Source organism: Prunus dulcis, chromosome 7 (genome assembly GCF_902201215.1).
Source record: "Prunus dulcis chromosome 7, ALMONDv2, whole genome shotgun sequence".
In the NCBI taxonomy this organism is placed as follows: Eukaryota; Viridiplantae; Streptophyta; class Magnoliopsida; order Rosales; family Rosaceae; genus Prunus; species Prunus dulcis.
Window position 1 is genome coordinate 8,393,236 of NC_047656.1, and position 18,392 is coordinate 8,411,627.

The 18,392-nt window shown below is 36.2% G+C and overlaps 1 protein-coding gene across 1 annotated transcript; it reads right to left on the bottom strand.

Annotated features, from left to right (window-relative positions):
* Positions 1-340: 340 nt before the first annotated feature.
* On the bottom strand, positions 341-14,650 carry LOC117635678 (RRP12-like protein). Its single transcript, XM_034370017.1, has 18 exons — positions 14,088-14,650; positions 13,102-13,621; positions 12,202-12,453; positions 11,209-11,300; positions 10,236-10,446; positions 9,197-9,375; positions 8,870-9,097; positions 8,356-8,540; positions 6,160-6,253; positions 6,000-6,056; positions 5,767-5,901; positions 3,209-3,277; positions 2,791-2,907; positions 1,947-2,108; positions 1,691-1,819; positions 1,442-1,543; positions 1,062-1,141; positions 341-968 (listed from the first exon to the last, which is right to left on the bottom strand). The coding sequence occupies exons 1-18, from the start codon at positions 14,607-14,609 to the stop codon at positions 590-592; spliced, it is 3,513 nt and encodes a 1,170-aa protein (XP_034225908.1). The 5' UTR covers positions 14,610-14,650; the 3' UTR covers positions 341-589.
* Between the last annotated feature and the right edge of the window lie 3,742 nt (positions 14,651-18,392).

Consider the following 18,392-nt stretch of genomic DNA (forward strand, 5'->3'; position numbering starts at 1 on the left):
GCTTTTAACGAATGGTGAAGACTCACAAATTATTGGTGAATCAAAGGCTAGAGTTTGAGTAGAGCGCAATGGAGAGTTTGTAAATCTTGGGCTGAAAGGCCAGGGCCATTTGGAGGTGAAGGGTTTAGGGTTTTCACTGAGATCTAATGATGCTATTAAGGGTTTTTTGTTTTGTTTAGACAAGTGTCATTAGGAGTTCTGTCCAAAAGAAAAAGTGTCATTACGAGTTAAATAGAGAACCGCATATGCACTCTAATTGTTCATAACCACTTCCAACTACAAATGCCTTGCAAACACATCACTCATTAGCTACAAAATAAAAATGCTGCCCAAATGAAAATGAAGAAAATATATAAAAGAATGATCATTATATAATACAAAATTTGACACTAACACAACTCGTAGATTCTGTCAACAAACAACTGTCATCCCCACATTCGTATTCAACCCGAACCCAATATTCATATCAGATTCATATCATGTTATCATGTCATATTAAGAATATCATCCCAACTCATATTGAATAATTTAGACATGCACATGTTAATCATACATTACTCGGACAAAAATGACAACCCTAATCAATGATCTACTGTTTTCTCCCAACCTTTTTGTGCTTGAATAATTTGGTGGATTTATTACTATTAGTGCCAGGTCTCTGCCTCCCAGCTGCATCCTTGCTCATATTTGTCTCATCTATCTTCCTCTTGCGACCACTTTTGGGCCCTTTATTATAATTCTCTTTGTTTGTCTTTCCACTTCTTTCTGGCTGGTCCTTAACTGATTTTACACCATCAGATTGCCTACCTCTCCCAGCACGCTTCAGTCCACCCCCAGAAGACACATGAAGCTCATTGGTTCTAGGGTTGCTGGGCATGTGTTTCTTCACCCTTTTTCTCGCTCTATTTTCCATTGATCCATTCTTTTCAGGTCGCATACCAAATCCCTTGCGTTTTCTATCCTCCATCCTTTAAGAAAGAGTTCAACAGCAGTGAGACAATGTAAACTAAATACAGTTAGTAAATTGGCAAATACAACTGGTCAGTACAATGAGATCAGACCTTTTGGTTGAAGAATCTTCATGACTTGTACCTATATCGGTTGTGGCAATTTCATTGGAACTTTTCTTGTTATGGCGGCTCTGCAGTAACATTGCACAGTAAATTCAATTTCTGACGTAACACATTGAAATTTGATTCATCAAATCAGTTCAAATCAACAGATTAGACATGTCAACAAATTCGGCTAAACTAAATGATTAATTTTCTTTTGATAACGTTACAATGTGAAAATTAAGGCAATAATAGGAAACAATCATAAAAAAGAGGAATCTGGCCAGCACGTGTTAAAACATGGGTATCCTGAACTTAACCATCAAATCACCTTTTCAAAAGGTTCAATATATGGAAACTCAACATGTCAAACATAAAAGGAAAATTACCTCCAAAATACCCTTGACAAAATTCTTGTATTTATCTGGCGTAACTAACTGAACTGCTGCAGTACCACACTTCCTTAACAGAATCTCCATTATGATTGTGACCTGTAGATAAAACAAACATGATCAAGGTGCAAAAAACAAAAAATGTTTACATACAAAAATGTGAATATGGATAAACATTCTACAAACATAAATATGTGTGTGCATTTGTATAGCCACTAAAAGCATTATTGCTAAATATGTACGTGCCTTTGATTTGAAATGATGTCTCGAGACAGGCGACCATGGGAGAACTGCATTGACGATATCCGGAAGAAGATTTTGCAGACGTCTAGCCTGTAAGCAAGATACTAGTACTTTCACGAAGCCCAAAACAGCCTGTTAAATGTGCAGCAACTAACTCATTAGCATTTCAGGTCCAAAAAGAAGCTCATTAGCATAAACAAAAACAGAAACAAACAAAAAAACAAAACAAAAAAATGCCATCAGAAGTAACAACACTCACTTTTATAACTTCTAGAGCTTTCCCTTGCAGCAAAGATAAAAGAGAGGGAACAAGATCAGGCATCGAAAGACAAATATCTGTATCCTTATACATCAGCACTGATAGCACAGACACTGCTCCACTCTTTATGTGAGGTGATCCACCGGAAAGATAGCCCATTATCTGAATATTGTAAAATAATCAGTTGATAAACATACAGCAGAACAGAACCAGGTCATCCAACAAGGGCCTAATGTCAGCAAGAACGCTCATAAGGAAGACGGATTGGAGCATACTAGTTTCCATTCTCTACATATTACTTATATATGAATTTTTTTTTTTTTTTCAGGATGTACAGTTAAGTCTGCTGAGAAAATAGAAAGAGAATGAGAATCCAAGAGGAAATTAAATTACAATCAAATCAAGAAACTAGATCACCCTTATTAAACAAACTGGGAAAGCAAATTTTAGGAGAGTCCTAATTACAAAATAATTCTATTTCCAACACACCCCCTAGAGCAGAAGCATAAACATTTATCATGTTCAGTTTGTTACAAAACTCAGAAAAATAATCAAGAACTCGAAAACATAATAAGAAACTAAAAACTTTTGAACCAAGAAAAACTAAAAACACTAATATAAATTTTAATATAGATACATATATAAATACATCTGGATGTAATCCAGTCAAGCAATTTAACAATATAATACTAACTAGATTCCTCCCCAATCATTTGAGCACAATACAAAACTAGCATTATCACATAAATGAGTAGCAGAGACATGCATTTTGCCTCAAGAAAGTAAGCATTATAAGCTATATCACTCATAAAAGAACTTCAAGTGGGATAAGCAAACCACTTACCATGTTAATTAGCTTCTGGTAAGGTCCATCTGAACTGACACATGATGTGTCTCTCAAGCTAACACTTATTTTGTGAAGTATATCATACGCTGCTTCCCTAACTGCTTCATCCTTGGCCTACAAATCAAGAAACACCAAAAATTATTAACAGATCCATGTCTTATATCATGAAAATTACATGTGATGATTAGTCTTAAATACAAATCATTAGACCATGACAGCTTGGATATGCCACAGCCCATATAAAGAATCAGGCAAACAGAAGATTAAAAAGGCTCACACACAAAGCCTGACTCAAAAAGTTGATGACAGAGCAAGCTAGGACAACACAAAGAGGTGGAACAACATAAGAAGAACAATAACACAAGGATATATCAAAACAATGAACGAATCATCAAAATCTCAAAAGAGTTCTTACGTCCTTTAACGTTACTATGATCTCATTGAGAATAAGAAACGACTTTGAATTTTCCACCTCCGAGTCTACCTGCAAAAATCATTTATAAAGATTAAACTAAGTGTTCAATTGACCACTTAATCCCACTAAAATGGCCATTGTTGCAATGCACATGGCAGAAAAAGTAAAGATGTTAACAGAGAACAAATATAAGATGTCGGAAAAAGTATGATTAGTACGCCATATTGATGACAGAAAAAAAACACATGATTTTCCCTACTTGCTGCAGCAAAAGTTATCCTTGGTCTGGTCATGAGACATTGAATTGTCACTATACAATTGCAATGGAAATACAAAGATGCATAAATTTGTTCTACACAAAATAAAGAATCAAATGGGATAAAAGAGTTGTTAATTAGAGAGTGCAAAAATCTACACATTAAAAACCAATTATAAGATCACACCAAGACTTCAAATAGCACATGAAAGCTGAGATGAAGTTATAACACCAGCACAGATGGAAGCAGTGAATAGACAGAGTTGTAAAAAAAAAAGAAAAAAAAAAAAGGGTGATTTACTGTTTCACCCCCTAGACCTCAAGCTTACTCTCACTTAACCACCCGGAACTCAAATTTTCTCACTTTACCCCCCATTCTCCCACTCCCTCTCAAATGTTAACCCCTCCTCTCAACAGTCTTATTTTCCAGTTAAATGACCTTTCTCTCTCTCCCCTCCCCAACTCTTATCGCACACTACCCCTCCCCCTCTTCCCTCTTCTCTCTATCTCTCTCTATCACTCTCACTCTCTCTGCCTCTCTCTTCTCTCCTCTCCCCTCCCCAGACCCAAACCCCACTCCAGACCTAACCCTCCATGGAATTACTCAACACACCCAAACCACCAACACTCAAAAAAATTTCAAAAAATCTCCTCGACAGCCACTCCCCATCTTCTCTCTCAGTGGAGAGAGTGAGAGTGAGAAAAAGGCACAGAGAAGAAAGAAGATGTGAGGGGTGAGGTGCAATGGGGATTGGGGAGGGGAGAGAAGAGAGAGGCCTAGAGAGTGATGGGATGGGAGAGAAAAGAGAAGAGAGAGAGAGGGGGAGGCAGAGGGAGGGAAAGGGGTAGGGTGCGCTGGGGGTTGGGTCTAGGGAGGGGATAAGAGAGAAGAGAGAGGCATAGAGAGAGAGAGAGAGAGAGAGAGAGAGAGGCAGATAGAAGAGAGAAGAGGGGGTGGGGTGGGGTGCGATGGGAGAGAGAGAGAGGCAGAGAGAAGAGAAAAGATAGAGGAGCTAAAATTACTAGAATGCTCATGCCACCTCAGCACACTTTAACGGTTTTGTGGACGGAAATGGACGGAAGTGGTAAGGTGAGAAAATTTCCTCAATTTTCAGAGATTCGAGGGGTAAAGTGAGGAAATTTGAATTCCGGGTGTTTAAGTGAGAGCGAGATCGAGTTCCAGGGGGTGAAACAGTAAATAAACCAACCAAAAAAAAAAAAAAACCACTGAGTTGGAAAGTATCCAGAATTAGAATTATGACAAAAGGACAAAGTGGACGGGAGAATACTAATTTTACTCTTTCCAATCACACCAAGCAAGATGTTAAAAGTTGCATAAAGAAAATGGTAGTAGTTTAGCAATGCCAATATCACATGAGATAAAAGAGAATTTTGGACAACTTCTGGGGGAAGTTGTTCTCAACTCGTAAGATTACTTTATGGTAGTAAAATTGGACCATAATAAATAATTTATGCAATTCAAAATAGTAAACAACCTAGCAAATGCTTTCAAGCTATACACTAAAAAGTCGACATTGAAGCATGCATCAGAACCATCACACCACTTTTGTCACACCTCACAATAATACTAATGTCTACTTTTATCATCTTGAGTTATGAAATAAGCTCATACAGAGGTGCATGCAATTATAAACGATCAGTTAGGTTCTCCATAACCTTGGGTAAATTCAGAACTTCATGTAATTAGGATAGAAAAGGAGATTTAGGAAATTAAAAAAACAACCATAAAAAGGATCGGAGGAAAGGAGTGCATAAAGTGAAATACACACAGATGGAAAAGCTAGAGTCACATGTCCTCTCTATATTTTTCTTTTACACAGAAAAATCCATGTGCCCGTACCACACGAAGCACTTTTCTGGTGTATCCCATTCATACTTATTAAGACCTTTTTTAAGTGAGTGACTTTCATTGAGATGACAAATTCTTAAATACTTTCATAGAGTTGAGAAAAGTCACTGATAAATTGGCAAGACTTTTGCTCTTAAAAGTATGGAAAAGTCATTCATTTAATAAGCTTTTTAAAAGTCATTAACTTTTTGAATACCACCAAACTTTTAAATACTTTTTAAAAGTCACAATTGAATACCACTAGACTTTTAAATACTCTTTAAAAGTCTAAATTGAATACCTCCAGACTTTTAAACTCTATAAAAGTCATTAAAAGTTTGAATTGAATGCACCCCCCTAAGTGACCTTCTACTACTGTATCAAGAACAATGGCAAATTACAATGTTTATAAATGATAGATATGCATGACATTCGTAAAGAGATAATTCTGACCTTCAAAGTATGAATCATTAAAGTCTGGAAACAAGCGAAACGACTCTTTAGAGAATGGATATCAACAGGAGATCTCAAACCAAGTAACAGATCAATCAACTCAGCAAATTGGGAAGAACAGAACCAAGTATGTTCCTGCATTAGTTTCAAACATACAGGGAATAGGAATTTAAGCCATGAACATAGCAAAAAACGTTATCCATGGAAAGTTTAACCAAGATATCAGTGCAAACCTCTAGAATTCTGCTCAAAGCATTGTATGCTTCACGATTCGCTACCTCGTCATCATTCTAAATACAGAATAAGGTATGATTTCAGAAATAAACATCAACAAAAACAATAAAATGTACAAATAAAAATCATGCCATGAAAGCAGTAAAAATCAGCTTATACCTGTAAAGTATCTTTAGCAAACATATAGATTAGATTGATGAGATCCTCCTTGGCTCCTTTAACAAGAGAAGATGCTAATTCCATTATCACGCATCTGTATTAAAACTAAAACTAATTTAGATCACTTATTTAAAATAATAAACAAATAAAACAATTTGATGATATCATCAATGCAATTGATCACAAGGAAAGAACTAGTCGTCATAGCTCTTTAAGACATCTTAACATTTGCAACGACTCCAAGTTATCTAAAAGCTCTGTCATAATACTCCTAATTTAAGTCCAATGTCGCTTGAGCAGTGGCAGTGATTTTGACAGAGAACTTATTATTATTTTTTTTAATAGAAACATTGTATTGATAATCAAGAGGAAAAATCCTCGATCAAACAAGAAGACCAAAAAAAAAGAGTCTGACCTACTAAGATTGAAAAACAAACTGTATAAAAAACACGAAAAACACAAAGCTTCAGTAAAATCATCTTAAGACTGCCATCATGTCTCTCATGATGGTAGAGTAGTGATAGTCCTTGAACTGCCCCGAAACCGAAGCCCAAAGGGATGCCCAAAATTAATTCTGTCCCATAATTCCTCAACCCTTACTCCTGTATGACCCTGAAAAATTCTTCGATTTCGCTCCATCCAGATATTCCAGAAAATAGCATGAACTAGACAATCACGAAGGATTCCAGCTCTCTTCCCCTTCCCCGAAATCCTCAGATTGATACTAAGGAGCTCAAAACACCCTTTAGGAATCACCCACTCCGCTCCGAGAGCACCCAACATCTTCCACCATAATTTTAGGGAATACGAACAATGAATGAACATGTGATCAATGTTTTCTGCATTCTCTTTGCAAAGAACACACCAAGAGGGGGATAAGCACATCTTTGGTTGCCTCCTTTGAATGCAATCGCAAGTATTAATCCTGCCATTTGCTGCCAGCCACACGAAAAATTGAATTTTCGGCGGAGTCTTTGCCTTCCAGATTGAGCTGAAAGGGGGGAAGACATCCCTTGTGGTAGAGAGAAGAAAAGACCTGAAAGACTTGCAGGAAAAAGAACCCTGCTCCTCAATCTCCCAAGATCTCCGATCCGATCTAGAACCGTATAATCTCACGTTCCCCAATATATCCAAAAGTATTACCACTTCTGCTATTTCAGCCTCGGACAAATTCTTTCTGAAATCAAAATCCCAATTAAGAGGCATCTCATGATTGTTAGCAAAACAGGCTATACTTTGATTTTTTCTCCTAGACAAGGAAGAGAGTCTAGGAAACAGATCTCTAAGAATCCTTTCTTTCAGCCAAAGATCCTCCCAAAATCTAATTTTCTCCCCATTTCCAACAGAAAATCTGCAGCATTGAAGAAAAGAATTCTACCCTTTCGAAATTTCTCGCCAAGGATTCCTGCAAGACACCTTAACTATCTGTTTAGTATCCCACCCATTTGAGTCTATTCCGTACTTGCTCTTAATGATCCTATACCATAGCGAATTGGTTTCAAGTGGAAATCTCCACAACCATTTATCTCTGAGGGCTTCATTTCTTATATTTGGAACTGGAAGGAGCCATATTTATTATATCAAAAAAGGTGATGCTGTTCATTAAAGAAAAACCTCTTGTAATAAGAAGTATAAAATTTCTAATACCAGATACACCTAAGTTGGACACCCTAGCCATCTTATAATTAATTGATAGATCCATAAAGCAGTTAACAGATAGATTCCTCACACCATGACAAATGAAGAGCCAAGTATATTTGTCATCAAGTGGAAAGTCTCTAACACAGTCATGATTATGATTATAGCTATAGAAAGACAACAGTTGTACAGATGATCAGAAGGAGGATAGCTTGAGCTTTTGATTAGCAAGTGCTGTTTCCTTTTGGTGAGAGTTAGCTAATTCTTCATCTGATCCAGTTATAAGTTTAAACATCTTACCAGAGGAGATTGTTATAAATGACACCAAAACACTTAGACCCCAACCCAAGCAAATAAAACTGAAAGAAAAACAAGGATATCAAGCTGTTGAAACATGTAAAGCTCATTCTTAAATTTTCGGTACAAGGGCCCCATAAATATGTCCTTAAATGAAATAATGAACACTCAATGCATAATTATAGAACCACAAAACAGACAAACCTCACTTATAAAATTTCTGCACTTCCGTACAATGTGGAAGAAAAGTCTCTAGCTTACCTCTGAGCATCTTTCTCTCTAGTACTTAGGTTGCGTTGTTCTTCACTAGATGATGCATCCGTACGACTCTCCACCTTTCCAAATTCATCCCCACCATCCTTGAACTGGAACTTCTCGAGCAATGATTCGAAAATCTTCTTGGAAATGGACGAATCAGTTACTGAAGCCAAGCATCCTATGGCATCCTGAAAAATTAAAATACATATTATTTGAGTCAACATGGAGACAAATAACATATATATGTATATAAGAAAATTTATCCAGGTTCGTCAAAAGCTGTCCAAAGTTGTACCAGAGTTGGATCTGATTCAACAATGTATACTACAAAATTCAGGACAGTGAACCAAACCTAGTTAAGACCAACCCTAGTGGAGAGTAAAGTGCTTCACCTACAGTTGAGTACACAGGCGTCCCACATAGTGCAAACTAAACAGCTTAAAACCAGTTGGTTTGAGGTTATGCTGACAATTTCTGGCTGGTTAATAAAGTTTAAACAAGGGAAAAACTGAAAAACCTTTAGATATGAACGCTTCCCAGGCGGTGAATCAAGAAATAAGTCTGTTAGGGCCTGAAGCAACTCAGCAGAACATGATGTCAAAGCCCTAATATTTCTGGTAGCAGTTTTCTTTGAATAAGTGGGTATGTGTTCGAACTTTGGCAGCATTTTGTTCAAATCATAGGAATTTGTCTCACCACCACCATCTTTTTGGTCAAGTACGCTTTTGTTCTGATTTACAAGAACCTAGACAAAGAAAAAACACAAATACAATAGGAAACGTGAATACAATAACAAACTTCAAGTGAATTATTTGGATTCTAATTATTGTGAAGGAGAAATGACCTGCAAGGCAACTGCAATATTTTCATGCATTAAGGAGTCCTTCAGAAATGTCACTAAAACCTCAGCCAAAGATCCAAACTTTTGGCATATATCAGTTGGAAGATTACAGAAAGCAGGTAGCAATCCCAACAGATCACGTGCATGAGCCTGTAGATCTTGACTGGTTATTGACTTTTTAACTGGAAAAGGAGCAAAAGAAAATGTGATGTCCAGAAACGGGTGACTTATGTACAGTGACATATTGCATTTTATGGAAGCCATTGAAAATTTAAAATAAAATAAAATAAAACCAGAGGAAAGAATAGGGTTTAAGACAAAAATTTATTCCTCACTTCATTGCATTTGTACTCCTCGTCATACCCAGAAAGGAAAAGACTCATCTCATAGAGAGGTGGTGAGACTAATGACAAAGGTAAAACATGTTTCGAAGAAAGTTTCAAGATAAATAGTAAGAACAAATCTTCCTATCATCGAAAAAAAAACAATAAAACAAAAAGAACCAGCAAGAAGGCCACTAGTATTTTTATTTTAGACCTCTCTTTATTCTCATGTGACTAGGATGTCACCTAATGAGTTGAACGGGTAAGCTTTAAATTGAAATTTATGTAATGAAAAGCAGAGAATCTAGAGTTTTTGGAAACGTTATATAAAGGTTTTTTCAAGAATCTAAGTAAGAAGCATACTTTTTGTATCCGTGCAAACCAAAAGGACAAGTTAAAATATTTCTTATTAAATTCATTATTAAAATGATGTATGTTGTGCACTCCTATTTCATAGAAAAATAAAGATGATTAGGAAAGAAAAAAAAACTCAAAAGAAACTCTCTAGATTAATTGCACTTTATCATTTTTGTACATGACCATCCTCATTAAAGAGATATTTAAGCCAAAAAAGAGGAAGTATAGACGGGGACAGGAAAGGATAGAACTAAATCCAGCTGCAGCATCACAGCAGCCCATAGACACAAAAATCCATATATGCATGTGTCGAATTTATACTTTTTTTTGCAAATTATATATGAATAGTTTGAAGACAATACCTTTAGTACTGGCCCGACAAAAGGATTTCGCAAGAGGCATGATATGCTCCAAATAGTAACCCAATGATGCTCCAACAACATAATTCTTCAAAATAGGTATCAACCAAATGTTTAAACAGGTGAAGTCGCTAGCATTAAGAGAGATGGGCAAAAGTTCAAGAATCCTCTCTGGTCCCATAGCTATTACTGCAGTTCCAATACATTTCTGAAGCTGCAAGTTATGATAAAAGGGACATTAAACCGTTATACAGAGAGAGAGAGAGAGAGAGAGAGAGAGAGAGAGAGAGAGAGAGAGAGAGAGAGAGAGAGATTATTTTATAAGATCCTTAAACAAGGAATTGTTCCTTAACCCAGTAGATCAAACATGAAAATTGACTGGTTGAGATGCATCTCACCCATTGTGCATTTCAGTTATTCATATCAAAACAAATTCTTGAAAATCAACCTTATTTGAGAATAATTGTACTTATATATACATACATGTATACATATACATAAACACACCTAAAGTGATAACAAGTAAAAAACAAATCCTTAAATAACGATTCTATAGAGGGTAATTATATGTATGTGTGTGTGTAAATACATCTGCCCACGGCCCATCTATCTTCTCTTCTTTTTCATTTTTCTTCTGAAGAGATACACTTAACAGACCACAAAATCAAATAAATATTGTCAATTCCCAGCTGCAACACCCTCAAAAAAAGTAATGAATATTTAAGAACATCCAATGATTGTAAATTTTTTTCCACTGCACCCGGACACAAGCATGCAGAAAATGAGAAGTTGGATCCAGAACCAACAACCAAGAGACTTTATCGGATTTGATAACATTTGAAATCGCGCAAATTTATAATAAAAGATATGAGAAAACATAAGCAGCAATAAGGTGATAAATTACAGATATTAGTGGAATATTGCACCAAAGCGCTATCATTATTGCAAATGCCAAAAAGTTTTCGATTCAGCTTACATGATCAGTGTTAGATTTGTCCCCACTAGCAAGGGTCATTAAATTGGCCAGGTTGAGAAGAATACTTTTCATATAGATATAGGAGATTCCTCCTACAGCCAAACATCCAGAGTAACAATTAGAAATTGAATTACCAGTGAAAGAAACAATGTAAGATACAAATAGTGGAAAACAGTTGTAACCACTTGGAGAAGAAAAGACTTTGGAATTTGATTAATTTAAAAAATGGAATGATACAACCACAATAATCAATCCAAAAACCATTATAAACCCAAAGAGTATGCAAGGTCATGAAGTTAGCTGACAAAGCTGCAAAATTACAAAAAAACCTAAATATATCAAACAATGCAATGTGTTTTTTTAACATGAACTACAATAACTAACTGAAAAGTTAGCAAAATATCTGAATGAAGTATTCGACTATTTTTATTTTTTTTTAAGGGAAACAGAATTTGATTAAAGTAGGAAATCTAATTACAAAGAGTGGATAAGGAATCCACAATATGAAGAGAGAAAGAGAAAATACAATAAAAGACCACTCAAATAGAGGTAAATTTGAAAAAGACACAAAATTCAAAAAATCTAGTCTCACTTCACAGCTGCTAACAAATCCAACATTAAAGAAGAATGAAAATAATCCCTAAAATCAGCCAAAACTGATGCTCAGAAAGCTGCCCAGAACCTCACTGTCCCAGAGTTCATCTACCCTCGCACCCTATAATCCCCAAAGATTTTTCTAACAAACTTGATGTTCAGAAACTCAAAACAGCCCTTTGGGATATGCCAACTAGATTTGATCTCCCTAAACAATTTCCACCACAACTGTAAAGAAAAAGTACAAGGAAGAAAGACATGATCCACACTCTCCTCCTCATTAGGAGTTATGCACCAGTGTTAGTATTCAACTAATAACAATAATAACAATAATTATATGGCTATATAGAAGTTATGCAAATCCCTGATAAAAAGAAAAATCATGTGAATCATACATACCGAGCTTGAGGAACAAAGCAGATATAACGTCCAAAAGATGCTCATTTGGCAATCCTTTACAAGTGCTAAGGGAATCCTCAAAAATAGTGCATATTGATATTAATGCACTTGCTTTCATAGTCTCATGTCCTCCATCTTCAGAACATTGGCTTTCACCCACCAGCAAACTTCTTTGATCCACAAATTGGCTTATCAGCTCTTGCAAAATACCTGAAGCATGTGCTGCAGTGCTAGCCTCAGAAGTCAAAAGACCTAGATGAGTTAAGGCGGCATATTAGAGAGCCACAAGAAACAATTTCCGTAAGTGCATAACATGACGACTATACCAAAAAATTGCTTTGGTTAAGAATTTATTGATAGATATGACGTATATCAAATACCCTCCACCAACATGTAAGCCCAAAAAACCTCAACTAACAGGCACAATGTACATGGTCAGAAATGCAGATTAAGGTTCATCAACAGATATGCCTTTCTTATACTCTTCAGAATAGTGTAGCGCAAAAACTAATCACAGGACCGTTAAAAAGAAGCTTGACATCAACAAACAATTAAGGATGCTTAACATCTTGCAAACTGGTATGGATCAACAAGTTACAAAAGAACACTGCAATAGCTTCATATTAAAGCACGGAAACATGCCAGGAAACTTCAGTGGCAATATAGTATGGAGAAGAATCTCCACCAATCATGCCAGTTGCCTTAAATATATATGATATTAAATCACAGGATGAGAATAGTCAATTTATGAGCGTTCAAGACTATATTTCAACTGTAACAAGATTTTGTTAGTGACTAATAAAAATAAAAAAAAACAAAATTTGGCTAACCCATAGATGTTGACTTTAATAAAGGAGCGTCAAAGTGTCTAGATATAGTAAATACAATAAAGAAGCATACCCGCCACAGAACCGCAAACTAGAGGAAGATTATTAATCCACGATGTTGATTCACCAGTATTTAGTATGAACACAGAAGATTTTAGTAAGGTTGCTGCAGACATGACAGTGTCCAAGGGGTTCTTATCTCCCTTAGACACAAATGAAGCAAGAGAAGCTATAGCCTCCTCTGTCTCTGAAACAATCGCATTAACTCTTGAGGTCTTAAATAATGCTTCAATAATTTGGAGAACGTGCCTTGTGAGTGCTGAGAACCGTGAACCAACAAGCTTATTCATTTCTGAAAGAAGTTTTGAACTGACTTTTGCTGAGAGAAAGGGAACAGTAAGCTTCACCACATTTAGCATGTGAAGGACCTCTAGATTTTTAGGTCCATTTTTAGTCCGTGAACTTAATTCAACTGCTAAAGGCATGTAACCTTTGAGCTTAGACAGTACCAGCTTGCTCACCTCCTTGATAACAGCACGAGAGTGGAGCAACTTAAAAACACTCTCAAGACAATCTTGGGAACATTTACGGACCTGCAACAAAGAAACTAGGCGCATAAATTCTCCAGATATAAATAATCCAACTTCAATTAGTAAAGGGTAGCAAATGCACAAAGGTCCTGTTATCAGAAGGTCTTAAATGGTCAGACCCAGCTTGCGGGGAGGCTGTTTTTGTTTCTTTCACCTCCAACTCACCAGAGAACAATCTTACTATTAGACCAAGGCTAGCTCTAAACAATCTTACTATAAAATACTTGTATTGTCATTATGGTTTGCAAATAGTCATTAATTTTTTGACTTTCCATATAGAAGTCCTCCAAACTACCAAGCTGTTATGCACAAAGCTCATGCTCCCTATGCGGCTCACACCAAGTGTACACATTTTAAACCCACTTATGCTAATTATATGTAAACAACAACATAATCAAAGACCTCCTACAAAATTAAACAAAGAAGCAAATTACAAAACACTAATTCAGACAGAAAGCTCTATGCACACCTTGGGTCGCCTATCGACGGAGAACTTGAGCAATGTCTCCAAACCCAATTTGATGGATCCCCAATCCTCCAAATCACAAAACCCCACCAAAACCCCAAAACATTTTATCAAAGCCCTCACGCTGGACATGGCCAGCCCCTCCTCTCTCTCCAGAAGCTCAATCAACATTGATACGGCCTCACCCGCCTTCCCTGACGAGACGCTCCGTGGAGGCATCAGCGGGAGCACCATGGCCAGAAAAGACAACAGCGCCGCTACGCCAGTGGGGTCCAGGTTCTGGGACGCGGAAGACGACATGTCGTCGATGGCGGAGATGGTGGCGGCGAAATAGGCCGGTGGAGTGAGAGGAAGCGACTCGGCGGCAAGGATTGAGCGCATTGCGGCTGCAGTGGCGAGGAGGTGGCGGTGCTGCGGAGCCGAGGACTTGGCGTAACGGTCCATGAGCTGCTGGCAGATGTCTGCGCCATCGTTGAATGGCTCTATTGCTTCTGCGTCTAGGTCGTGGTGGTGTTCTTCGTCCATGGTGGTTTTTGGTTATGGAGGGTTTTGGTGGCGAAAGAGAGTGGACGGGAGGGTTTTAGCGGTTTGGGTTTTGGGTTGGAAAGGTTGGGCTTCTAAAAGCTTTCAAATGGATAAAATTGGGTTTGGGCTTAAAGTTGAGGTTATAAGCTTTTCTCTGGGCTTATTTCTTCTTATATCTCAAACGTAATCTCTTTCTTTATTCCTCGTCATCTTTGGTGGCTCAATTTGGAATGAATTTGAGTTTAATCCAAGCCAGTTCTTTTGAGTCCCACATACCTATATTGGACTTGTATCATACATTATATATGTTAGATTGCTATTCAATTTAATTGAAATAGTTCAGTCTTCTCTAGTGCTGGGCAACCGAACCAATGCACATCGTGAGGGGCTCACCAAACACCGAACCAGACCCCTCAATGTTGAATTTTTGAAGCCAATGTTGAACCAACAAGAGGAGAAACTGACAATGCCAATTATCTAGACCACCAATTTGGTTGCAGTTTGGTTCTCGCGGCAACGCAGAGATTTATCTTGGCTTCGACCAGATTTGACGATGGAGATACATATAGAAGGGAGAAAGTGGCGAGAAACATACATAGATGGATGAGAGAGAGAAACCATTGAGAGAGACAGAGAAGGAGAGAAAATTTGGAGAAGAGAATGGAAGTGTGGCCTAAGGAGTAGGGCCGGTTTTGAGATTTTGAGGGCTTTGTGCAAAACTTAAACGGGGAGCCTTCAATCTAATATGAAAATATTTATAATAAAAAATTTGTCATGACTTAACACCATAAAATAATATTTTAATAACTAAAATTCATCATCTATTAGCATGCAATAACATTCATAAAAGTTTAAATGTTCCAATTTGAGAAAATGGAAGAGGAAAAAGACATGAATTTTTTTTGTTTCGTTTTGAGTGGGTGAAAATATACACTCCAAAAAATTTTGTTTCATTGGAGAAAGCTTGTATATATTGCTTTCCTCTTCTTTGACGTGTTTCCTCTTCTTTTTTTTTTTTTCTCTATTGTTAACAATAAATAAATAAATGTAAAAATACAACTACAGAATGACACAATATGAACTCGAACCTAGCCTACTTAAATCAAAGGGATGAATTCCAACTCAACCAAATACACACTTCTGTTACTTTTCTGCACACTCAACTATATATATAATACCTATAAGGCTTATTATCACAAAACATCCCTGAGGTTTACGAAACTATCAGATTGCATCCTTAATGTTTTTTTGTGTCACTTATGGTCCTCAAAGTTAGTATGTGCAATCACAAATGGTCCCTGACGTTAGGGTCTGTCAAAAACTCTGTTAGTTTGCTATCGTGGCATACATATATATCACAAAACATCCCTGAAGTTTATACACTTATCACAAATGGTCCTTACGAATTTTTAAAAAAAAAATTTAAAATTCATAAAATTTTGGTTTTCTTTTTAAAATTATTTATAAATGAAAAAATTATTTATAAATGAAAAAACAATTTATAGAAGGATTTTAATCTTGAGGACCATTTATGAACCCTAAACCTTTATTTTTTTTTTCATTTTTAAATTTTATGAATTTTAAATTATTTTTTAAAAACTTAATTAGTTTGTTGATGTGGCATATATATGGAGCCCACATCTACAATAATATAGTGTCACATGTATTTAAAATTTAATATATATTTTAAAATAACTATAATTCATAAATTTTAAAAAGAAAACAAAAATTTTATGAATTTTAAATTAAAAAAATTTCGTAAGGACCATTTGTGATAGGTGTGTGAACCTTAAGGATGTTTTGTGATATACATATATGCCACGTCAACAAACTAACGGAGTTTTTGACGGAACCTAACGGCAGGGACCATTTGTGATCATACATGCTAACTTTGAGGACCACGAATGACAAAAAAAAAAATTAAGGATGCAATCTGATAGTTTCGTAAACTTTAGGGACGTTTTGTGATAATAAGCCTACCTATAATATTAATATCCATAATATACATGTAAAAATTTTCGAGGCCCTTAAAAATTGGGGCCCCTGTGCTGTGGTGCCACACCCTCAAGGCCGCCCCCTGCTGAGGAGATGAAGATGGTGGCATGGCTTAAGGAGATGAAGATGGAGGCGTGCTTGGCGAGATGAAGATGGAGGTGTGGCTTGTGGAGACGAAGATGGAGGCGTGCAGATAGAGATGAGAGAAAGAGATAGGGCAACATATCTGTTAGGGTTAAAGCCGAACACTTTAATATATATTTTTTAAAATAATTAACTAGGAATCCATTAAATATATTGATTACACACATAAATCACAAGAAAACATGTTACTTCAGTGGTTTGGATTGATTTGATTCAGGTGAATTGGTGGTTCGGTAATACTCAAACCGCAAGTTAGACCGAATTGACTGATTCAATTCAATTTATCACTATAAACAATAAAATAAAAATAAAAAACCAAATTGACAGATTTGGTCCAATCTGATTCGGTTAATTTGACCGATTTACAATTTATAATGCCTAGCCCTAGTCTTGTCCAAACCACCAAACGTGTGGCCTCGATTTGTGGCTTGGATTTGAATGCATTATGTATACTTGATTTAAAAGATTGCTTTTACTTTCAAAATTAAACATATTTATATTTTCTTATTTTGTAATGAAGTTGTTAATTTCTGTTTTCTTCTCCTTAGCAATATGTAACTTTTTAAAGTATAAAAAATTGTTAAAGAATATATATATATATAATTAGTAACTTACATTATGAAAAGGTAGTGTTACGAGTGTCTCAAATTATTACAAGAAATAATACATCAGACACTAAATGTAATAGAAATGATACATGATAAGATCATTGCAAAAACTGAAAAGAGTTTTTTTTATTATAATTTATTTATTGAATTGTAAAAAGATATCAAAAGCATCATAGTTTGGAATCAAAAAAAGAAAGTAGAGAGAGCCTATATAAATGTTTGTAAGTTATAAAAGTTGTCTCATGAGTTACGATCTCTTTCATTATTAAGCTAGCAAAGAAATATATATATTCTTATAAATAAAAAAAAAGAAAAAAAGAAAAATATATATATAGACAAAAAAAAAATATAAATATATATATAGCGAGTAAAAAATTGGTGGTGGTGGCGGGTCCGTGGGTGTTCATTAATCAGTAGGGCCGGAAAAATTCCATCCAACGGTTCTCTCCGCATCTAACGGCTCTATTTTTTCAAATTAGCCATCCCGCCCGCCCGTCCGCATCTCAGTATTTCAAATGGCGTTTGCTATTCGCGCGACTAGCCTGACACGTGGTTTTGGGTTTTCAAGGGAGCTGAAGCATTTTTGTTAATTTCCGTTTCTGCCCTTGTGCAGATCGGATAACACCAAACCGAGCTGGGGAATATTTGTACAACAGATTCTTGGCTAAAAAAACCCATCTCATCCCTTGACTTCTGTTCTTGATGTTTGGGCATTTTCTGTGAATTTTTGACATTATAATAAGACATAAAAACTCTTTTGGGTTTTTGTTTTGTTTTTGGCCTTTGTTTCCTCTGCAAACTACCTCTATGTCTACGGATTTTCTGCATGAAAGTAATTTTTTGATGAAATGCATCACTTTTTTTCATGGAGTTTTGCTATGCATTATTTTGTTGACAGAGGGAGTGGTAAAAAGGGAAAATAGAAAATAAGCAGAGAGTGAGGAGCTCAGTCGCTTTTAGTGGAATGGCAAAACATACTCATTTCAAATTCTCTGTCCTTTTCTCTCTCTCTCTCTCTCTCTCTCTCCCCCTCTGG

Bases quoted from the DNA above. Each gene is read 5' to 3' on its own strand.
- LOC117635678 (XM_034370017.1), bottom strand. From the start codon at position 14,609: ATGGACGAAGAACACCACCACGACCTAGACGCAGAAGCAATAGAGCCA. The intron at 9,098-9,196 runs GTCATTTCTCCT...TTCTTTGTCTAG, and splicing joins ATATTGCAGTTGCCTTGCAG to GTTCTTGTAAATCAGAACAA. The intron at 1,544-1,690 runs GCACGTACATAT...TTTTATCTACAG, and splicing joins GACATCATTTCAAATCAAAG to GTCACAATCATAATGGAGAT.